This window comes from Anabrus simplex, chromosome 12 (genome assembly GCF_040414725.1).
Source record: "Anabrus simplex isolate iqAnaSimp1 chromosome 12, ASM4041472v1, whole genome shotgun sequence".
NCBI lineage: Eukaryota > Metazoa > Arthropoda > Insecta > Orthoptera > Tettigoniidae > Anabrus > Anabrus simplex.
This window is the reverse complement of record NC_090276.1, coordinates 7,019,820-7,044,745: the sequence shown is the minus strand read 5'-3', so window position 1 is coordinate 7,044,745 and position 24,926 is coordinate 7,019,820. Positions and strand designations below refer to the sequence as shown.

The 24,926-nt window shown below is 38.6% G+C and overlaps 1 protein-coding gene across 2 annotated transcripts in view; it reads right to left on the bottom strand.

Moving 5' to 3' along the window:
* Window positions 1-24,926, bottom strand: part of Mbs (Myosin binding subunit) — a 532,528-nt gene that overhangs the window by 306,146 nt on the left and 201,456 nt on the right. Inside the window, exons 5-7 of one of the 2 annotated variants that reach the window (XM_067156305.2) lie at window positions 18,971-19,115; window positions 13,128-13,270; window positions 2,123-2,316 (exon numbers count right to left, since the gene is read on the bottom strand). In XM_067156305.2, the coding sequence (XP_067012406.2) occupies window positions 2,123-2,316; window positions 13,128-13,270; window positions 18,971-19,115 (482 nt within the window). The remainder of the gene's footprint in view (window positions 1-2,122; window positions 2,317-13,127; window positions 13,271-18,970; window positions 19,116-24,926) is intronic. The other variant, XM_067156306.2, reaches the window with a different exon arrangement.

The following is a 24,926-nucleotide window of genomic DNA, read 5'->3' as shown; positions in this document are numbered from 1 at the left end:
TTAAAAACAAAAAATTGCTTCCCGTAAGAACTTCAGTTTTTTTACTTATCTTGTTATTTCCTGATATGAGTGACACATTGTAAATAAGAACTACGTTTTTGCCATGCGCTACTGGGAGGTCAGGATGTCAATGAGGGATGAAAAGTAACAGATTACTGACATCATGAAGCCCGATGATTGGAAGATCTGCTGCACAAGTGGGAATACAACCAAAGGATCTCGTCCCAGAGGAAACATTCCATTTTCGCATATGTTGTGTGCTAATATCAGTAATCAGCTGTTTTATGTAATTTCCTTAGATATCATTAGAGAAAAAAAGCACCTTGTGGAATTTAACACCTGCTAATCATCACCAATTACAAATCCTCAGCAAGTCTTCACAATTGAACCTACCCGTTTCCAACACCATTTTCACAGAACAGTCAAACAGCTTAAATATTGCTGTTCAATCAGTTATATTAATATCCTAGCAAAAACAAAAATCTCACCAACTGCTAGTGCTGCCACCATGAATAAGCTGGCATGCTAAGCAAAATGACAGTACCAACCTCAAGGGAGAAACTGAAACCTCTTCACTTTCTCAGAATGGCTTGGAAAGAACCTGACTGATCATAAAACTCGTGTTAATTTTTAAAAAATTTAAAAGTACTTGCTGCTCTTTATTTTACATCCTATAAAATTAGTTTTTGTGGCAGGCAAACAGGGCAGAGGTATGGAAAGTCATGAAACAGGAAAGACTGGAAAACGAATGATAGAATATGTACAAGCAATGCAAAGCAATTTCTCAAGTAGTGTCTTGATCACTGTGTGTAGAACAAAAAGGAGAAAGGTTTCCGAAAGTATTCTAAAAAGGGAAAGGCAACGACCGGGGAATCACCGACCTTGCGTAAATTTTGAACACACATTAAATGAGCCAAGAATAACACAATGGCCGGAATACTTCCTTCGGAAATTAACTTGTTTGACCTACAGAAAGCATTTAGGTTTAGACGTTTGAATTAGTGCGCTCGGCTAAGCAGGCCGCTACTCCATACCCTAATCACAACTCGCACTGTCTGAATGTCGATGTGAGGCCATGATGACATACGCTTATAGTCGCTGTATGCGACTAGTGGTTATTTGTATGATGGTAATCAACACAGGCAAAAGAGATGATGTCTCAGATGTCTACTGACATATGCAGCTGAGATCTGGACAATGACAAAAGACAGCAGAGTAAAATTCATACCAGTGAGATGAAATTTTTAAGGAGAGTGATAGAAGACAAGAATGAGGATGCAGGACTCGAGACTTCTGAAACAACTAGTACAACACAATCTCGTCTCAAAAAATACCACAACAGGATGTAAATGGATCAGAGAAGTAAGAGAGGATCTGAAGGAAATAGGCCTTACAACAGAAGACACCAAAAATAAGATAAAATTGAATACAAAACTCAAGAATACAAACCTCCGCTTTACCCTTACACAAAACAAACCAACAACACGCACATTTTCAACTGAGGAAAGGGCACGAAGATCGGAGCGTCTGAAGAAGTACTGGGTGGACCGCAAAGCCCGAACAATCCCTTCAAAGAGACCTGAACGATGGACTGACTAAAGTGATCCTATGTGGTCATAAAAGAAGAAGAAGACAAGAAAGTATAGAATAAGAAATAAGGAATTAAAATGGAGTAGAAAAGAATGGAGAAATATACACTGAAAAAGATCGGACAAGTTCAGTATGGAAGAGGGAAGGACACCGAGGCAGATGATGGAGGCTAAGACTGACAGAAGAACATGAGACTAAAGTGGTTGGGTTTGATCAAGAATAGAATAAGACGGAACCAGGATTGGAACACAACTAAGGAGTAGCAATGGTGGTTGGATAGAGGAAGATGGAAAGGTACCATTAACACCATGATCCAGCTAGGTTGAAGAAGCAAAATTGATGATTACGATGATGATGCCAAATGTCAGCTACATAAGACAAGTTATAAAAAATATGTGCATTTTATCTCTAGTATTCTTGAATTTGGCCACAAAGACTGTCAATCTTCACGTTAGATTGTGAGTAAGCAGCGCTAAGCACAAACTGTGAAGAGGTTCCACTGTACCAAATAATAAAATGGAAGTGAACCAACTTGGACTAGGCAGCGTCTTCTTACCAACTTCGTTGGCAGCGACAACATCTCGGGTAGAGTCTTCCGCCTGGCTCTCGATCTCCAGCTCCACCGTCTTCACCTTGTTGCTGCCTTCCAGAAGCTGACGTTCTGAGGACGTATCTTTGTTAATGAGGTTGGATTTGTCTGACACAGACATTCTGGTTATTGATGACCTACAAACAATAGTACCTGTCACGATTAATACATTAACACTGAAAACACCAACACAACATGCACCAGTCACATGCAAAATGGATCAAACTGACCAAGTTGGTACTTCATCACATAATTGTCTTTAACTCACCACCAAGAATCATTTAAAAATTTGAGGAAAATTTATAATACCAGTCAGCAAAGCACGCCTAAAAATGTCATCTCCTTAACTGTCACTTCATCAATCAGCATCATACTTTCATCATCTGAAATGTCATCCTTTACTATTTCACCGAAAGTGTTCTCAATTTCTTAAGAATTATCAAGCCTTTTATACCGCCAATAATATGCAGAGGAAATGTACACACTTAACCTTATTAAAAGTAATAAACTTCATTGTTAGGTTCCGTATTGAGTTGAGACTATGCTTAAAGTAAATACAAAATTTTAATGTTCCACCTTCTCAATACTAAAAAAATCATTTGATGTTTTTACAAAAACATTACAATGACGTTAAAAGGTACTAGTTTCGGTCCACTGTGGACCATCATCAGCCTAGCCAAATTACAACAGTAAAAGACATAGTGATAAAAATAGTATGGAGAAATGAGAGAGGATCTAAAAGGATGGGATGGTGGTGGAATGACAGATAAAAGTGAAACAACCGTATTTGCGAATAATGATAAAAGTAACAGAAGTGTTCACAATGACAAGTAAAATCTTGTGAAGTCACATAAAAAACTCTTGATGAGATAGTCTTAGGTTAGCAGTTGCTCCTGTGTTGCACGATTGACATATATAACTACGTATATGCTTCTAGATGTAAGTTCCACTTTTGCGTAGAGGGAAGAATTGTCCGATGAGACTAGCGCCAGATTAAAATTGACAAAGTTGAACCTGTTCTATGGTGGAATTAAAGGCTTTCTGTGTTAAAAAGAAGTAGTCTCAGTTCAATCGGGACCCCAATGAACCTGGGGAAAGAAGATAGTATTAACGCGGGTAATCGGATAGAGAACAAGCGAGGCACCGGAAAATATAAACGATGACTCACGTTGCGCTGCGTGGAACAAACTTGCTGGATGAATGCAACTTACGGAGTGAGCGTAGCGCGGAGTAGATCAGACGGTCCACAGTGGACCGAAACTAGTACCTTTTAACGTCATTGTAATGTTTTTGTAAAAACATCAAATGATTTTTTAGTATTGAGAAGGTGAAATATTAAAATTTTGTATTTACTTTAAACACTTAACCTTAGTCAAGCATTACAAGTGTTTATCAGGAACTTGTTTGCTCCTGCGAGAGCAAAAGATGTGAATGTATAGTTTAGATTATGTTTGTAATATTAGCCGACAGATATCAGGACCATATATAGAGGGCCCTTAGTTAGGATGAACAGACGGATTTGGAACGAAAAAGAAAAAAAGAGGCATATCGTCGTTGCCGGGACAAAACTTCCTATGTGATAATATTTTTGGAGATATACCGACCCGCAACATATACATTATAAAGAGCGAGAATGCCTTGAAAATATTCACACAATATTGCACCTTAAATGACAGAACCTTACCGCCAAAGTTAAAATATTTCACAGAGGAGGTTTCGTCCCGGCAGCGACTATATGCAACTTACAGTCATCAATATTCAATGTAACACAATGGCATGTCTTGATTCACTGACATAACATGCTATTAAGGCTGATGACAACCCAGTGGAAAGGTCGAAACTAGTCTCTTAATATATAATGATTAAATAAATAATTTACAGTATTGAATAGGTTGACCCTACAATCTTGGTTAAGTGATAATTGTCAATACGGACCATAATGAAATTACCGTATTTATGTGAATAATCCCCACATATTTTTTTAAAAATTTTGAGGCACGAAATTGGTGTGCGGGTTTTATTTGCGTCAAGGTTGCCAACATGCTCCTGGCTCACCTAGTTTTCGATGCTGAGTGTACAGTTATGCTTTGTGCAACCATAGACAACAAGATTGTGTTAGCCAGTAACCCTAGTGATCTTCAAATCATTATAAACAACATCATGAGGACCAATGAAACCTACGGTTTATCCTTGAATATTAACAAGACCAAGCTGATTGTATTCTTGAAAACACCAAATCAGGCCTCCCTTTACATCAACAACATCGTCCAACAAGTATCTTCCATCAAATATCTTGGAACTCTAGTGAACCAGCATTGCGATTCAAAATGTGAAATCTTATCCAGGATTGGACAAGCAAAAAATATGTTCAATACCATGAGGACCTTATTCACCAGCCGAGAACTCAACCTCCAGCTCAGAGTTCGAATGCTACGTTGTTTTGTCTTTCCTGTCCTTCTGTATAGTTTCGAAGGGTGGACGCTTAGCCCTTTATTGGAGAAGCGGATTGAATCTTTTGAAATGTACTTATACAGAAGAATACTCTGAATATCTTGGGTAGAAAAGAAGACAAATGAAGAAGTCCTCAACATCTTGAACAAAAAAAAAAAAAAAGCTTTTCATAACCACCTAGGAGCGTAAGCTCAGCTACCTCAGGCACATCATGAGAGGTGAACGATACAAACTTCTCCGACTGATCATTCAAGGGAAGATTGATGGGAAAAGATCTGTGGGAAGACTGAGAAATTCCTGGCTGAAAGACCTGCGGCGGTGGTATGGACATATGTCAATAGAAATCTTCCGTGCTGCCGTTTTGCGTTAATCATAATCAATTGGATCGCCAACCTTCGGAGGGAGACGGCGTCATAAGAAGATGGAAGAAAACTGTCCCCATATGTCATATTTAAACGGAAAACAATTCAGGCTTTTAAATCTAAACTGACTTGACATTTTTTAAAAATAGTACCATATTTTACAGAGTAATTTAAATTCAAAATTTCTCCGCGTCACGATAGAACACATCTTCCGGAACGTGCAGGGGTAGCTTTCCGCACTTTCACTCACTTCGGTGTGTCTATAGTGTGTTTCATAGTTGAAAATAGAGTGATATCGTAATTCTTTTGGTATTCAGCGTTTTAAGGAACGCCACAATATCACGTAGCAGGCAGTATGCGGAAAAGCAGAATCTGCGAAAACTAGCGAGGGTTGGCATTTCTGAATTACAAGATAGCTGTTAATTCAAAATCACGTAATTTGAAGTCCGATTTCTGTATTACAAAAATTTCAAATTAACGAGGTTTTACTGTATCGCAAAACTGACATCAGATTTCGTCGGTGTGTCTATTTCAAGTGTTTACATTGCATGAAAAGAATTATCCACCACCGGTCGTGTTACTGTCCAGTAAGGGTTTACGCATTGTACTGCTATACAACACGTACGCACTCGTTCCAAGTTGCAGGAATCTCTGCCTGCAGTTCACTGACGTATTTCGCACGTTTAGCACCTTTATGATCGCTTCTGCTCGTTATCTACCAGCAAAACTTTCCAGAAAGTCACGCAGTAGCACGGCACATCGAAAAGGCAGTGGCAACACAAAGTGAGACAGCTGGAAACTGGCTTATATTGATATAAACATTTCTTCAGCTTGCTTGTGTAATGAACGCCACAAAAGAAATGGAAAAGCTTAAGAAATGATCAAGAACTCCTAACTGGGATAGTATGGAAAACATAAGCAATTGTAACTGAATCAGTGTGTTGAAAAGGGTACACATTCCAAAATCCTTACTTTTCAGGAGAAACGAAAAACCGTTTTCGTAGCTAAAAGAAAGGTTTGATCAAAAAAGTTTCTATTAGGCATTTATACATCATACATCTGCATATTCAACTATGAAGTATGGAAATCATATTACGTACGGTTTTCAAGTTATACCATTTTTTTAATGTCAAGGAATATGTCCCTTTTTATACTAAAATTTGAGAAAGATCTTTGTAGAGGCAGATAATGTATAATAAACTTGTAATTTCAAAAGTCTATTACAGCAAAGCAGTAACACATTACACAAAAATTCGCCCAACCATAATTTCTCACTCGACTGCCTACATTTAACATCATACGAACACATTATCTATTGTATCCACATCCATTATTGTTGTGAAGGTACTCTTTGTCTTTGGGCAACCTGCAGCTGTTGCAGGAAGATTGTATAATAATAATAATAAATTTTTAAAAGCGTTTTACTTTACAAAGATGTCTAGCCTCCATAACCTCTAAATGGTGTTATGTCTTCTATGTTTAAAATATCGTGAAGATCATCAACGTTATCGTCCATTCCTTCAATGATGAATGGATAAGTCGAATATTTCACCAAGATTATATTACTGCAGAGAGTAAATACCACGAAAATAAACTGCTCACTCATTTCTTCTTCCGCTACTCGCTGCTATACAACGCTTATACAAGGGTCCTGGTCTGTGTAAGCAATTCAATGAATAACTATAATAGATGTATACACAGGAGGTTTATACACGGTTTATTAGTAACGAATTTCACATAAACGGTTTATAAACCTTGTATAAAAGTTATACACCGTTTATTAGTAAGACAGGTGGTGTGTGACGAATTTGTAAGTAATTTAGGAGAGGATTCTAGTGATGCAAGAACCAACGAATCTTCCCATCTACAGGGAATTGAGCCTACTGCAAGTTCAGATTAATGAAATACCTGTCACGTAAGTAGGCCTACTTGCTCATTTTCAAGGAAAATATATTTCATAGCAGTGATAACGTATTTTTATCATCTCAGGCAAAGCAGCTATATCAGTAAATTTACATGTTCATATTTGCGTAAAGACCCTGTGAACCTCACGGAGTGATATGAAATGTTTGTTTAGGCCTACATTACTCTTTTGATGGAAGGAATTTTAATTCATTTCTTTTTTTTTTTTTTTTCAAAATGAGCCTTCCTAAAATGAGGGTGCGGGCATTATTCAACGCCGGGGATTATTCAGGTAAATATGGTAATTTCACATTATTTTAAAGGTTTAAAAAAGATCTAGAAGTTTGATTTTAGAAAGTATGTTAAAAAAGGGGGGGGGGGGTTATAATTATTTCAAATTATTGAAACTAAGCACAGAAATTGATCAATCAAAGCTAAACTGATTGATATAGCAAGTTTCCCCTGCATTTGGATGCCATCACTGGGGATTAAAAGCAACTTTCTATTATTCAGGGTAATAGAAGAAGTAAGGTACACGAATAATTGGGGAAACTGTACAGTATCTTATGACTATAAACTATATGTAAAATGTTTCCTTTTAAGCATGTATTTTTGGTTCGAAAGTTTATCCAAGTATTGTACTGGCAGATTACATCACATCAGCATGATGTTAGTCTGCTTCTGAGAGGAATGGTCATTTTTTTTCAGAACACTACGAATTTTTTCTTGGAGCTATAATGTCATACTGGTAGTCCCCTCTAGCCCAAGTAATCTAGCTAGAGCTGTCAACAAAGGTCTACAAATTTCATCATCTCCTCAACTGTCAATGCATCAATCGTTGTCATATTTTCACCGTCTGAAATGTCATCTGCTACTATTTCACCGAAAGCATTCTCAACTTCCTCAGAATTATTAAGCCTGCCAATAATATGCAAAGGAAGCTATGTTCATAGCTTGTAAACAAGATCTAAAATTTTGCACTGCGAGGCGGTACTATGGCAGACACTTTCACACTCACTGTACTCTTCTTTGTACTGCTGCGTAGCAGTGGTCACAAATCTTCAACCACTCATTCAATTTTTCCCTCATCAACATCCACAAGCCCATTTAAGTCCGTTGCCACGTTCATAATTCGTATTGTTATATCTTCACCAGAAAAACCTTGAAAATCACTTTCTTCTGTACCTGAAAGTCCACGATCGAACTAGTGTACACTGCTTGATGTCCTACCAGGCATTGGAAATCCTATGTATGGCACCATCAACTTCTTCCACAATGCCAGCAAATCATCTTAATGAACTAGCATTCTTAGTAGACCAGCCCAACAGTACTGATTTAGCGAATCAGTTATGCCATGGTCCATTGGCTGTATAATGGCAGTCACGGTGAGGGGTAAAAATTTAGTTATGATTAATCCAACGGATATGAGAATGCTTTCATCCGCATATGAAAGGGTGTTGTCACGTACTAGAATAGCCTTCTGTAGTAATAGTAGTAGTAATAATAATAATAATAATAATAATAATAATAATAATAATAATAATAATAATAATAATAATCACCAAACTTGTCATACAAAATGTGAATGGAACCAGTTTCCAAAAATTTCACTATCCATCCATATTCCTTTTTGGTTGTAATAATCTACGCGAAGGTCCTCAACGGGCTTCTTTTGTTTCTAAAGCTAATAGTTTTTCAGTTTGCGATTTCCAGACGCATTGCTAGTACACAAAATCGTAATGCATTCTTAAGACTATTTATTTCTAGGAGCATAAAGCTTGGTCTTAAAAGCCACGGTCCTTGCTGGTGGACATTTCCAATACGACTGCTTTCGTCTGAATTGTAAATTTGGTCTGATGTGAAATTCCCCTTTTTCACACATTTCTGAAAATCTTCCTGGCAGGAACAGCTGCGGCAACATTTAAACTAAGGTGCTCTCCTTGCAGAGAAAGTTCGCTAACCCTGTGATGTTGACTGAATCTGGTTATCTGATCAGTTGAGGAATTAAATTCTCCCCTGTAACGCTAGGGATCCATGAAAAATTTTAGCCTTTTTCGGCATGCATCACACCTGAAACAATGATACCTTCTGCTTGTTTTTGGTTAAATTATTGCAATAGAGCAACATCCAACTCCTCAAATGTGGATTTCTTCATGCTTTTCCATGTAGATGGTCCAGAATTGGAATCTCAATCTGTTACAAAATTGCATTTTTTTCTTTCTTTTTAACATTTGTTATAGTGCAAGCCATAGTTAATCTATTGTCATGCGGCAGGTAGTTTCTTAACAACTTTCTTAAAAACTAAACTGCAGAAAGGTTAGCTCATCAGTGGATGAAAAATACAACCTTTAAAAATATTCCTTAAAAATGTACATGGATAACTGCACAAAAATAATCCAGTGTTCACTATATTTGAACCAGTGTGCTGGTGCTGGCTAGTGCACGCCCTTCCTTACATAGAATGCTCTTACACCTAATCATTACCATTTTAATTTATTCTACACATAATGGTTATATCTATTTTCACAAGTAGTCTATAAGTTCAGCATAAATATATTCCATTTGTGTTAATTATAGTAAGAAAAACCTTTATTGCTAAATTATGTTAACTCTTACTTTCTCAACATTAGGAATACACTGAAACCTCGTTAGTACGTTTCTGCAGGGGACGTCAAAAAAATCGTAATAAGTGGGAAAACGTATTAACGAATATCCCATTAAAAACTATCCAACAGGGAGATGGTATCACTTTACACATTGGTGCATTTTACACTGTGTGTGTGTGTGTGTGTGTGTGTAGTGTTTCTGGAGATAAAGAAGAGCACTAAAAAGTGTGAAAAAGTCGAGAGAACAAATATCAATAATTCTCTACTGGAGCCTGTTAACTCATTGGGCCCGAGCCACGGAACCATACCATGCTTCGTCTCGGTGGACCAAATGCCGGACCACGGAACTGTTCCGTTGTCTCACTTTACTCCATAATTCAACTTTTCCACAAGAGATGGCAGAGTGAGTTGCATTTGCGATTTGTGTAGGGACTCTTTCTTTGCAATGTTATATGCTCTTTGCTAATATATATCGATAGTGTGCTTGGTAAAATTAGTTTGAAGTGGGCTATCTCTAGACTTTGAGATTCGCTTGTAAACAAGATTGCTGCCAGTATAGAACTGATATTTGCCGATATATAACCCCTTTTAGGAAGTAATGATGATTAGGAATGTAATTTTTTCAGTGAAATTAGTAGTAATATTAGTACTAGTGTGAGCAACGCTCCTGAAGAGCAAATAGATGTGGAAATAGAAGAGAAGAGAAGACTGTGTTACAGCTCAGCAGGCGGACTGAGTACGGTCCCGTGATGCTAATAAAATAAAATGTTTTACTGTATTTTTTGTTCCGCAGTTTGTGCTATGAAAGCCTTTTGTTTTCATGTATATTTAAATCTTTAATGGTCTTGTAAGTAAGAAATTTCTCATGATTATGAAGCGACACTATATTTCCTCCAAAATAATCCCAGCGCCAATGCAGTTTCAATCCAACAAATATGCAGTGCTCAATGGGTTAAAGTAACAAAAGAATATTAAAAGATGTGAAAAACTCTGAAAAACAGATACAACATTCTTTTGCCCTTCGACTCATAGAAGTAGCTACAGTACCTACATATTATGGCAGATCACTTTCTTCCTAAAACAATTGTATAATGAATTGTTAGTTGAAGCCTTAGGTTTCTGACCAGTGGGTCACACTGTTTTCTGGTCACTTTGTTTGAGCACGAATTTCTCGCAAGGTTATACTCTTCATTCGCGATTAAGTGCCTTCGGCCGCCATCTTGAAGATGAAACTTCAGCAGTACTCGGCATTGATTCGGACAGACTCGGCGGTGAATAAACGTGCCAACTGTCAACTAGCAGTTTGTATTTCTGTATGAATGGTACACCATTTTACCTTCAACTTATTGTGTTGAGTGGTAAAAAGAAGTGAAGTGATTATTTGTTGCGTGACAGCCTGCTTACGAACTAATAGGATAATCGTGAGAAGTTCAGTAGCGCGGTATCTGTCTTGTGATAGCCTAGCTATGGATAAGAAAAGGGTCGCGAAACCACTCAATAATGAAGAAAAAATTAAAATCCTTTAAGAAGTAGATATGAATCTACATCTTAAGCATGTCGAGCTGGTGCAAACATTAAAATAGCACCTTCTACTTTGAACACTATGGTGTGCAAGAGAGACAAAATTGAAAATTCGTATAAGCAAACTAGAAATGGAACAAGAAAACGAGTGCGTGAAGAAAAGTTTCCGAAGTTGGAAAGAATGATTTTGAATAAATGAATTTCTAACTTCTGACTGGAATGCGAAATGGACTGCAAGCACAATCAAAGTGCACTGGATTATTCAACAATCTCACTGACAACAAAGACCTTTCCATAGAACAACGAAAGCAGAACAAAAAATTAAACACTTTTCAGAAAATCAAGTGATCATAGATATGTCTCTCGGTCATGACCATCCACCAATAGCTGCACGGTTGCTAGTTACACTTCCGTTACACATTTTGTAGCAGTAACTTCCGTGATGCATAATTTCAGATGACTCCCAGTCATAAGCCATGTATGTCAAAACAACGACTTTGAAAAAATGCTTTTTTTTTAAACGCGTGAAAACTGAATTCAGCGCGCCTAGCCGCAGTGAAATCTATTACTGTGCTTTAACTTAGCACTGTCCTGCATTATTCTAGTGTAAAGTCTTTGCTGTCAATCAATGACGCAAAACTCAACTTTACCTAAACTAACAGCTTGCCCCTCGAAGGTGCAATATCCTCCGTGTTCAAGAATTCAAGGTAAAATCCTCTTATCGCGCAACTTTCTCCAACCGGCCCTTGGCGAGGGCTCTTACCTCTGCTGGAAATCACATTCCGTACACAAGGGATGACTAAGAACATTTCAAGTCTGGGGAATATAACATGATCTTACTAAGCGGTAAAGGCAAAAAATCCTGGCTTGTTAAGTGAGGGATTTTTTAAACAGATTTAATACGATGGGCGTCGGGACTTCAAATTTACTATGTGCTAAGCGGGAAAACATGTTAATTAAGAACGTACTAACGAGGTTTCACTGTATAACAAAAATCCTACTAAAAACACCAAACCAAACCCCATGACGCAACAGCCCCGAAGGGCCTTGGCCTATCAAGTGACTGCTGCTCAGCCCGAAGGCCTGCAGATCACGATGCATTGTGTGATCAGCATGAAGATTCCTCTCAGCCGCCATTTTTGGCTTTCTAGACCGGGGCCGCCATCTCACCATCAGATAGCTCCTCAATGGTAATCACGTACGCCGAGTGGACCTCAAACCAGCCCTCAGGTCCAGGTAAATGTCCCTGACCTGGCTGTGAAACGAACCCGGGCCCTCCGGGTAAGAGGCAGACACGCTAACCCTACACCGTGGGGCTGGAGGATAAAAAGCTAAATATCATTTATAATAGAAATATCCATGAAACTTCATGATGTGATACTGATTGATGGATTCCACTGTTGCATTTGATGGCATTCCAATCCCCTCCTAGTTATCGTTAGAATAGATGAGGACAACACTAAGTAATCAATGGATTCATGGATGACCTTAAAACCATACACAATATTGCTTGGATGCCATATAAAATTGGAGGTCCTGTTGCTATGATTATAGCAAGGGCCACATTAAAGTTACTCAGTTCGCTCTGGACAGAATAAATATAGCTCACAGGATGGAGAAACCAATTAAATATTTCCCATTATACGAAGTTTCCATCTAGTTCTGAACAGCAAACTTCCATGAATGTCCAAGTTTACTCACTCTGATAATGGTTGTAAGAGGGCATAGGCACCATCAAACAACATCCTGAGGAGGAACTAGAAGCAAATATTTGGAAAGAAACAGTCATTCGTAACACTTGGCAATAACAATGAGTTCCACACCCTTGAAGAATGAGGGTATCAAGTAGAGAAAGGGCAGAAAATGCAGGAAAGATAATAGACCTATGGCCTGAAAAGAACACAAAATGAGAGTGCAGAGTAGAGATGAAAAAGAAAGAGTAGCAACATCAGATGCAGCCTAGACCCAGTGGCCTTAAGACGTCGCATACTAAAATTTGACGATTGAATCTTCGACCCTACAAGAATTTTCTACCTACTCCAATATCTCATCCCAAAACAATAAACAATACATGCACTACATCTAACAACATAGAGGAAAGCTGACCGTCTCTTCTGAGGGGTGGCTCCCTTCTTTTGGAGAATGGCATTGGAGTCGCCGCGATCTCGTTGTAGCACCGCCTGCTTCTTCTTCAGCTCCTCCAGCAGGGGAACCACCTCTGGATCGGCGACATCCAGCGCTGTCTGGCCCTAGAAACAATTTACATTCCCAGAACCAATGTATGGATCAACACAAAAGATTGTGGCCACAGCCTATCCCAAAGCATATACTGTATATTTATCCTAGTCTAATAACATACTGTATTAATAAACTAGTGAAAAACTTCATAAGATAACACAATCATATATAATAGTAAAATTAAACAGTTAAATCCTCCACTCATTACTTTGCAAATTTTACTTCAATACATATGCCAGTGCTACATAAAAATTGTTAACTTCATCCTCATCTGCACCCTCACATGGTTAATACACCAAGGAATTCTTATCTAATTCCTGCTAAATCTACGCTACATAGCAAGATCAAAATTGAAATTTCACACAATGAAAAGCAGCAATTTAGCAGAACTGACCATTAAAAGGCAAGATGACGACAATGGCTACAGCTAGTCAATGAAGTTTGGCAGTCAATCTGGCTCAGGTGTCCCTGCTAACAGGTGCTCTAACGAAAACAGCTGATGTCTTCATGACCAGAAGTATGTCAATGTCCAGGGTCTCTTTTACTTTTCCTTGTAGTAAGAGGTGTTGGTAGATGACATTTCTCATTACAAATAAGTATTGGAAACGCGTCAAATATAAAGGGTGGTCAGAAACAATGTGGACCGAGTACACGAGCATTGCAGTACTGGTCATACTGATAATTTGAAATAATTACGTCGATATCTCACGCTGTTGTCATTTTATCAGCTGCTTAAGTTGCCCAATCAGACTGCTTAGCGGGAGAATTCAAACAGGCTGTACGAGGCAGTGTGACTTGGTCGGGCTTGAGAGCCACACCAATATAAATGGTCCATTATTGGACATTAGAAATTTGCCAGCTAACTCATTCCTGGTTGCCAGCGTTTCGCCCTCGTGTGCTAGGTTGGGCTCATCAGTTGGTACCTATAGAGCGTTCCAACTTTAAATTGCAGTACAGCGGAGATGGAGCGCGCTATTGCGAAATCGACTCGTGAAGATCACGCTCGATTGTGACTCAAACAGGGAGTCACAGTTCCACATTTTTCGTTTATAATTTTGTAATTTTAAGTTCATTCATTCATAAATTGATATTTTTAGGATGGTAAAATAAATACAACATACCATAATCACCTGGGACCACCCCATCTCAGTAGAGTTTAACTCGCAGCGATAAGACAGGAGACGTACAATCTGCCGACCTGCCGCTTTTGCCATTTCATCTATTCTCTGCTTATCATAAAGAGCCCTATCCTGAGAAGCGATGTGCAACAATTCTCGCTTGAGCATCCCGCCCTCAAAAGATATTTGCTTTTAACGTAACCTCTGTACGATGTCATCTTTTCGCCAAGAAGCCACCGGCAAAAGTTCCAACTTACGGAAATGATAAGCGGCATTATCCAGCACGATCGCGGCACCTTCGGGAGTGTTCGGCAACAGTTGTTCCGAAAACCACTTCTCATAAATTTCACCAGTCATTTTCCTCGTGGGCGTCCGCCGTGTTTTTATGGCATAAAAATGTTAGTTCAGCATTTGGAACAAAATCACGTTCATTACCCGCGTGGACTAAGGCGAATCGCGGTCCTCGGCTTTTCGGTGGCCTAAGACCCAAATTCACCCCTTCAGTGGCAGCCTGCCTTGCAATTTTCACTGTCATATTCTTCCATTCTTTTGTCACTGTCTACCTAATATTTACCTACGATTCATCTGTGTAAATTATAGCTTTATTTTGTGGCATCAAACGTTTTAGCTCCCTGAGATATCTGTGCCTCCAATTAACAATTTCATCGGTTTCAGTGAAAGCTGCTTTATTACCCCATCTTAAATAACGAAAGCCTATATCAAGTAAGAAGCGATACAACGTAGTTTTGGAAAATCGTGGCAAAGAATCTTCTCCATTTACCTGACTCAAAATCACGTTCAATGTTGGTGGTATGTTAGCAAGAGAGTGAACCACCTGACGCACTCCACTTTGCACAATTTCATCATATTTAATTTTCCTTCCATTTTTCTGCAGGTTTTTTTTTTTTTTTTTTTTTGCGGGAGTTTTCAAAGGACCATGTGTGTGTTCCTTCCTTATAGCATAGATTGTTCTTTCGGAACAACCTGTAGCTTTAGCTGTTTCACTGACTGCGCTGCTCACATTCATAGTCTTCAAAAAATAATCCAGGACACTCATTATAATATTGCGTTCTTTTCCCTCCCCTGAGTTTACCTACGGAACGTTTCTTTTTAATTTTACGATCCATTGTACATCCTTTTGCACTTTTTTCTTCGAACTAGGAACCTCCCGCACGAGCACGAGCACAAACTGACAAGTACACAGACTACACAAACACAATCATACCTCAAGAACTATACATTTATCACTGATCTTGTCCGGCTCCATGGATAAATGGTTAGCGTGCTGGCCTTTGGTCCAGAGGGCCCCGGGTTCGATCCTGACCGGGTCGGGGATATTAACCTTCATTGGTTAATTCAAATGGCTCGGGGCTGGGTGTGTGTGCTGTCTTCAGCATTAGAATTCATCACAGGTAGGGCCCCATTCTCATAGAAGCGCAGGTCGCCTATGCGGCGTCAACTCGAAAGACCTGCACTCGGCCTCTTCGGAGGCCACACGCCATTTAATATTATATAACACTGATCTTTATTTAATCAATCTTATACTACTGATTAAATGAACACCACTGCACACGGCTGTCAGTATATTTAAAAGCTCAGCCAGCCAAGTAACTTGTGAAACGTAAACAAACGAGATGTTCTCCCTGTCATAAATTAAGAGATAACGAGATAAGGACTTGAGGTATGATTTAAAAATAACTTGCTTTGCTTTCACGTCATGATCCTTCTGCATTTTTTGTTCGAAATTTGAACCCCACGCACGAGCACAAACTCACCAACCACACAAACGAAATACACTTTCCCTCAAGAATTGTACATATGTCACTGATATGTATTTAATCACTATTATCATACTACTGACGAAATGAGCACTGCACTGCATGCGACTGTCTGGAAATGTTAAAGGCGCATGTTTGGGAGATCACTACCGGTACTTCAGCCAGACAGACTGCCAGCAGAGTTACGCGTGAAACCAAAATTCAAGGAGATATTCTTGTTGTCACAAATTAAGAACTAAGCAAGATAAAACTTGGGACTGTTTTAAAAATAACTTCCATATATGAAGACCACTTGCCTCGCTTTGACCCCCTATGCAAATTCAATAGGAAAGATGCTGGCCAGCAACTGAATTTTTCGTGCCTGCACATAAAATTCCCTGAATATGACTGAAAATAAACGCGTATACTGCATTTTGTTATTTAAATTTAAAAATAAACTTATCTACATCGAGCTGAAATGTTTCTTTACCAGCAATGAAAAAATTAGGAAAATAATTAATATAAAATCTGAGTTATGACATGATAAGTTCTATGCAATGAAGATTTTGCATTTGGCGAAACTTTCCTTTATATTACCATTTTCACACTAAATTATTATTTTTTACATCTTTTTATTAATGGCATCAAATGCGCCTTGAAATTCTGTACATAACACGACATTCACCCATTTTAACTGATAACATTCTGATTTACGGATATTTGGCAAACCCGCTGCGTTAGAGTAGGACAGGGCTACCCGCAAAACATGGGAGAAGGAAAGAGACAGAATTATCCCATTACTGCTGTACTGCATTTTAAGGTTGGAACACACTATAGCACACCTACCAAGACGCTGGCCAGTCCATACCATAGAGGCCACTGCGTCGGCTATTTGGAGCGACCGGCAGTGCCAATGCACTATGAGAGACTTTGTCTCTTTACCAAAAATTGATGCCTGCTTGCCTATCAGATGATATAGATGTTGATTCCCATAGGGAATCTGTAATATTTTTCCCGAATGAGTAAATTTATAATACCAATATAAATGGTCCGTTATTGGACATTATAAATTTTCCAGCTAACACGAGGGCAAAACACTGGCAACCAGGAATGAGTTAGCTGGAAAATTTATAATGTACAATAATGGACCATCTATATTGGTATTATAAATTTACTCATTCGGGACAAATATTTCAGATTCCCTATGGGAATCAACATCTATATCACTTGAGAGTCATGCCGAGAAATGAGCAAACACTAATACACCATGGGTTTCAGCCAATGCCACCGTAGCGTGCTTGCTATGGGCTGAGCCTATCAGTAGGGAGGTCCTTGTTCAAGATCCTCCCATGGAGAAGTTTATTTCTTCTATTGGCGCTCATAAGCCACATGCAGAGTTAGCAACACCACTTCGCAAAGCCCATCTTAAGTTGCCGGCGAAGCAATCTGCTTGGCTAACTTCAGCAGCTGATAAAATTACAACGGCGCGAGATATCAAATGATTCCCCCCCAACAAGTATTTATCAGCATGACCGACTCTGCAACGCTCATATACCTAGTTCACGTTGTTTCCCGCTACTTTGTATAGACAAATAGGAGGAACAAGAAAACGAACACAAAATAGGATGGAAAAGAAAACCAGGTCATCACTCCTCGAAGAGGGAGCAACAGAAGGAGAACACAAAAGGACAATCTCCATATCTTCATAGACTGTTGTCAACAAATGGAGAGTTTTTCTACGAGATCGTCAGGCGCCGAGAAGAAATGGATGTAAAAAAGCTGGGATTGATGAAAAGACACCCTATCTAATTGTTGCCAACAGTGTACAAAGATATGGAGATTGTTCGTTTGTGTTTTCATATTTGTCCTTGCCGCTTACTTGAATGATAATTTTGTTTGTCACCAGATGGTTCACTGCATATTCTTTTCTTGATTCGTTATGCCCAACTAAGGAGCGCGTTGTTCTTCTTCTCTTCCCAACATTCTGTATTTAGTCATGTGGGTTTTACAAAAACTGTGTTTGTGAATTAAGAATCTGAACGTTATTCTATCTTGAACGGTATTTTCCTTAATACCAACTTCATTTAGGTCTTCAATGATTTCTTTTAGCCAATTATTGTTATTTTTCATTGATAAGGCTAAGTTTAAAATTTTCCTTGTGAGCCTGTTATTACCAATTCCGTATAAGTGACCATAAAATTGCAATCGCTGTTTCCTGATTGTATTTTTTTCTGTAACTTGATAGATTTCATGTGATTTCTTTTTTCATCTAAATTCCATTTTTGCATTTTGGTCTTAATATTTTCCTGAGAATTTTTCTTTTTTGTTTTTCAATCATCTTTATTCGAGATCTGCCGCCAATTATAACAGTTTCAGATGCACTAAGTGCTTCTGTTTTAACTACTATGTTATAATGAAGTAATTTTGCCCCCCCCCCCTCTCTCTCACACACACACACACACACACACACACACACACTTCTTTTATTGCATCTGTTTCAAGTAATTTTGTATGCTCTTTGAAGTTTTGCAATTCTTTCTTTGTTAGCCTGCTGATTTAACCCTGCTGGTTCAATAATCTCACCTAGATTCTTAAATACTAGGTATTCTATGTACTGAAAGAAAAGTATGACTGGCAGACTTAACTCTGGAACTATATTAAGATTAATTATCTTCTTTAAAAAATGTAAGTGTAAAAATTGACCTATGGAACCACGACACTGAAGATTTTAGAAATTCTCAGGGGAGAGAGAAAGACGGGGGAGGGAGCAAAGTCTAAATGGAAATTTTTTTCTTAATGCTTTAAGTATTAGTATTATCAGAGGAAGTATTCATACCACACAGTTTGTTATTTCCATATCACAGAAGTTCTCCACAAGAAGCTCACACGCCTCTTTCTGGACCCAGTATGCAGCAGCGTGCAGAGGCGTCCACCCATCGTAGTCTTGGACGTTAATGTCAGCACCAGCTTGTAAGAGGACACTGCACAAACAAACAGCTTACTTGACGATTGATATCTCTGGATTTGGAGGTCAACAGTACTAAACAGTACAGTACTAAACAAAACAAGGGAGGGGCTATGGCCCCATATGGAGGAAAGTGGAAAGCACTGGTTACAGAAGAGTGATATATAATTTTTTCTTATCCACAAGGGAGGTTGAAAATAGGACAGCAACTGCAAAGAATGGACTCTAAAATTTAAAATACTTGTTAAACAAAAATTACATTTTGAAACCAGAAAAAAGTTGTGTGTGAAGTGTACTAACATTAGGGAGTGAAACATGGATGCTGGAAAAACAAGGACAGGCCAGAAGCAGCCGAGATGTGGTTGGGCTGGAAGAAATAAATAAGACAAATCTCATACGTGAAATAAAGAAAAGTTTCATTTACAACATCATGGAAGGGAAAGTTATTGGGGAAAAGGGAAGAACATAAAGAACCTCACAATGCAAATTAACTGCAGCGCCTACCCTTTTCTGAATCTGGACCTGATACTTTGTTTTTACATCAGACAGGACAAATAATAGCCTATGTCGGGTTCGATTAAATCTTTGTGTGTTATTTTATTTTCTTATCTGAAGCCATCTCCCTTCTGTTTAGACTCAATTAATTTACAACTGTTACGTTTTTCAGTCTGCCAAAATTATTTTGTATAAATAAACGTATAAACTACCAGAAAAATAAAACATGGTAGCAGATTTATTTCTTTATGCTACACTTACACAGATAGTTCTTATGGCAACGATGGGATAGGAAAGCGTTAGGAGTGGGAAGGAAGCGACTGTGGCCTTAATTAAGGCACATCCCCGGCATTTGTTTGGTATGAAAATGGAAAACCATGGAAAACCATCTTCAGGGCTGCCCGCAGTGGGGGTTCAAACATAACATACTATCTCCCGAACGCAAACTCAAGGCTGCGCAACCCTAACCACAAGGCCACTTGCTTGGTGGTAACAGAATTATAGCAGAAAAAGAAACAGAAAGCCAGACAGCAAGCAACCTATGTCATGACAAGCCGCATGTCCACCTACGTGCTTCAGAATTCAGGAGCAACCTGAGGGATCGACAAGAATGTGCGGTAATCATGCATATCCTAAATGATTCTTCTGTCAACAACAAGTACAATAGCTTTTTTTTTTGCTAGGGGCTTTACGTCGCACCGACACAGATAGGTCTTATGGCGACGATGGGATAGGAAAGGCTTAGGAGTTGGAAGGAAGCGGCCGTGGCCTTAATTAAGGTACAGCCCCAGCATTTGCCTGGTGTGAAAATGGGAAACCACGGAAAACCATTTTCAGGGAGTACAATAGCTAGTGAAGAGATAAATATAAACTCGTATCCCCATCCCGAGGTGGTGCAGCTCTTTTCAGGCGCACCCCCAATGGAGGTGAGCTGCATGAACCCTTTCAACCCCATACCAGCCCCTCCTGTGATTCTTAAATTTCTGGCAGTACCGGGAATCGAACCCGGGCCTCCGAGGACAGCAGCTATTGGCGGTAACCGTTACGGTACAGAGGCAGACCAGAGATACTGACAATGGACAGATAAAGTCAGTTGTAGAAACAAGTCCATAGCCTTTAGTAAAATGATGAGATGAGCAAGCAGGTTCTTCTGTTGCCACGAACTTGCAGAGATTATTTACCTTTCCTACTGAACTAAATCGCATTTTCAGTCTAAAGTATCTATGAGTCAAGCATTTTGTATTCTGTGGAGAGAGAACTAAATAGTTGGCACCATTATTAGTTCATCACTTATGAATTTCATTATGGTCCATATTGACAATTGATCACTATCAAAGGGTAGGAAGCATCCACCTATTCAATATTATCAGTTTGTATACTGTCTTATAACACTGGGACTAGTTTCGACCCCATATGTATTGGGTCATCTTCAGCCATGCTCCAATTGGAAGACATAAGCACACACATAACCAATAATGACAAACACTAATATGACACAATTTATAGTCTTAATTTAAACCACTGATGAAATCTGAATAACATATCTACACACTCCGACAGAACCATTTGCCATCAGGACAGAGCTTAAGAATGGTGTAGGAGATTTGGTAATTATTCCATTACTTTCTATATAATCCACCAACTCCTTAACCTGAGGAAATAGTTTCTCGGGGATAGGATATGGCCTCTGCTTAAACAGTTCCCAGTAATTCACGATGATTTTAAATTTATAGTTGCCGGGCTGAGTGGCTCAGGCGGTTAAGGCGCTGGCCTTCTGACCCCAACTTGGCAGGTTCGATCCTGGCTCAGTCCGGTGGCATTTGAAGGTGCTCAAATACGACAGCCCCGTGTCGGTAGATTTACTGGCACGTAAAAGAACTCCTGCGGGACTAAATTCCGGCACCTCGGCGTCTCCGAAGACCTTAAAAAGTAGTTAGTGGGACGTAAAGCAAATAACATTATTATTATTATTAAATTTATAGTTGGGTATCTGCCCAGGCTTAGATCCAAATACATTTTAGTTTGGTGTAGATGTGTTATTCAGACTTCATCAATGGTTTAAATTAAGACTGTAAATTGTGTCATATCAGTGTTTATATCATTATTGGCTATGTGTGTGCTTAGGTCTTCCAATTGGAGCATGGCTGAAGATTTACATTAATGCCTTGGGAAATTAGTAGTCTATGAAGTAAACCTGAAATCTCAAGAGTAATTCAATGCAAAGGTTTCCTATGCCAAATGCTGTGATTTTTTTTTTCCTAATGGTTAAAAATCCTTCATTGCAGTCCAGCAGCTCTTTATTGTCTCTCTATCAACATTCCACTAGAGGTCTAAAAGTGTGCTGGACAGTTTCCAAGGCACCAAGAGACAGCACCGATCATTACTGCTCATATCTCCTGTGACCTCTAATGAGCGGAAATTAGGAAAAAATTTACACAGGAAGTTCCTCCAGATTAAGGTCACATGATAACAGCTAACTTTCCAGTCATCTTCATCAGCACACACAGAAAAAAATATAACACCTCTCTCTAATCAGATGAACAACAAAACAGAAATAGTAGTGAGAACAATTTCTCACAATGACATGAAAAAAATGAGCTTTTCATAGACAAATATTTGACTTTTATGAATAAAGCACAATTTCACATCATTATCACCGCTCAAGGATTAGGCCACTGGCCTGTTCAGACTTTACATTGCTTTCCGTTCCTAAGACAGTCTACATCCCTCCTGCCTTACAATGGAATTTATAGGTCTATATTTTCAAGGCTTGATATATCTACTGTATATAAAATGAGACAGTTCGGACATGCTATGAGGATGGAGGAGGGAAGGATACCCCTTTCAGACTGTGTACGCACAATTGTGCGGGTTCGTATTTTATTTATGACTGAGCTTATTTGACATTTTCTTGGCGCTAGACCAGACTGCAGTGCTTGTGCGGGACACGTAGCATGTATTTCAGTTGTTTTTATTTAGTGCTTCACCACCAGGGGGCAGGAAGAGGAGTTTAAAAATACAGTTCATCGGCAAGATGGCGGGAAGCAGTAATCCCTAAAATAAGTATTATTTATTGCATTCATATTAATCCAGAAACTCTACTGAATATCAGAATATAATCAATGAAGTGTGTAAATTGTTTAGTGAACATAAATCCTGAACTTACAACATCATACGTAATACCATGAGGTTTTGAATGTTGATATGCACAAGTGTGCAGGTTAGGTTTCCCTACAGGCAATATATGCAAGAGTACTGGGTGCTGCCACCAAAAGGACTGTGGAAGCAGAACTCGTACTCCACGCGAGAAATGTAATGTATAAGATTTTAATTGTTTAAAATACATTGTTCCACACTGTAAAACAGAACATTTGATCATGTACGTGTGTATATTCACATGTACTGAGCTGAATTTATTTATTTATTTATTTATTTATTTATTTATTTATTTATTTATTTATTTATTTATTTATTTATTTATTTATTTATTTATTTATTTATTTATTTTGGAAGTAGTGAATTAAGTCCTGACATGCAGAATTGTGTGGGTGCTTTTTCTCAGATGCTAATTTTTATTTTGTAGAATAAACTGAAAACATATGTATTTAAAAGCATGTTAGTCAGTTTTTGACGAACAAACAAAAATTCACACCACCAGTTTTCTTTCAGGTCTGAAAGGTATACCAAAGCAAGTGTTGGAGGCTAAGATATAAGGCAAAAGGGCAAGAGTGAGGCCCAAAGCAAGATGGATGGACTCTGTCAAGAACAGTATAAAGACTGAACTGGAATACAATTACTGAAGAAAAGTGGTGGAAGGAGAGGCAGGAGCTGGACAAGAGGAAATAAAAATGATATCTATACAAATAAAATTTTGCCCTTACACTTTCAAATTTTTACCCCATACTTCACTTTTATCTTGGATTAGGCACACAAAAGTCAAAAGTAGATGGAGTTCAAATTTTATTTGTCTGTCTGCCTGTCCCGACATCATGGAAAAACAACTAAGCAGAATTTCCCAAAACTCTGTGTTCAAGTTCAAGCACAGCTGGGTTGTGCATACGCTATAAATTACAGTATCTTATTAGCATACAGTGGTGTACTAACAATAAGGGAGTCAAAACATGAAATGCAAAACTTCTGAAGTTGATATTAGCTGTACTGAAAAACTATGTCATAAAAGCGGTGCAAAATATAATTTCCAATCTCTTATGTTTCACGAGTTTGTATCATACGAGCAACGGTAACAAGGTGATCATGACTGACAAGGAAATATTGTTCTGGTTTTTTTTGTTTCTTTTTAACAAATTGCTTGCTTTACATCACAACGACAATGATAGGTCTTATGGCGACGATGAGATAGGAAAGGGCTACGAGTGGGAACTAACCAACCGTACAGCCCCAGCATTTGCCTGGTGTGAAAATTGGAAACCACAAAAAACCATCTTCAGGGCTGTCGACAGCGGGATTCGAACCCACTATCTCCGGAAAGCAAGCTCACAGCTGTGCGCCCCTAACCGCACAGCCAACTCGCTCAGTAACAAGTTATATGGCAATAGTGGAGGCTATTGTCAAGACTGCCTTTATATGGAGCAGATACAGGAAGTTACTGCAAATATGCAATCTGGGCACATTACTAGGGCTCTTGTGAAGTGGTATCCAATTAGCTTCCCCTGCTAACCATATGGTTGCGAGTTGTTAAACAACCAGGATGACTGGTAGTACAGCTAGTCCATTATACATATATTTTTTAAACATGATCACTCCAGTGCCGTTTATAACTCCTGATCATATCCAAGCGACGTGTTACACTGACTTCATTGTTGTAGAAACAACAGAGCCTAACATAAAACCCTAGGAGGCGCAGATTCTTTCATCATCATCATCATCATCATCATCATCATCATCATCATCAGAGGCAAGGGCTGCCATCATCTCCATGAATTTCGTCATTATATATATATATATATAGAGGGACAAGCCAACGCTAAGGGGAGTTGTTTTTTAGTCACTAAACATGCTTGAAAAGTTCGCTGACCTTCACAGAAAAACTCTGCAAAAAATAACGTATATCTAGTTTAGAAAATAATAATAATAATAATAATAATAATAATAATAATAATAATAATAATAATAATAATAATAATAATAATAATCATCATCATCATCGTCGTCGTCGTCATCATTTTACAGTTCCAGTTAACCGGGTACTGTTGGCGAGCCTCTTCCGTTCTGTCTTATTGAGATATGTTCCGTTGTTAATGACATCCTCCAGTGTCCTTCCCCAATCTGCAATGTCCATCTTTACGATGTCCATCCAGTGGGTTCTTGGTCT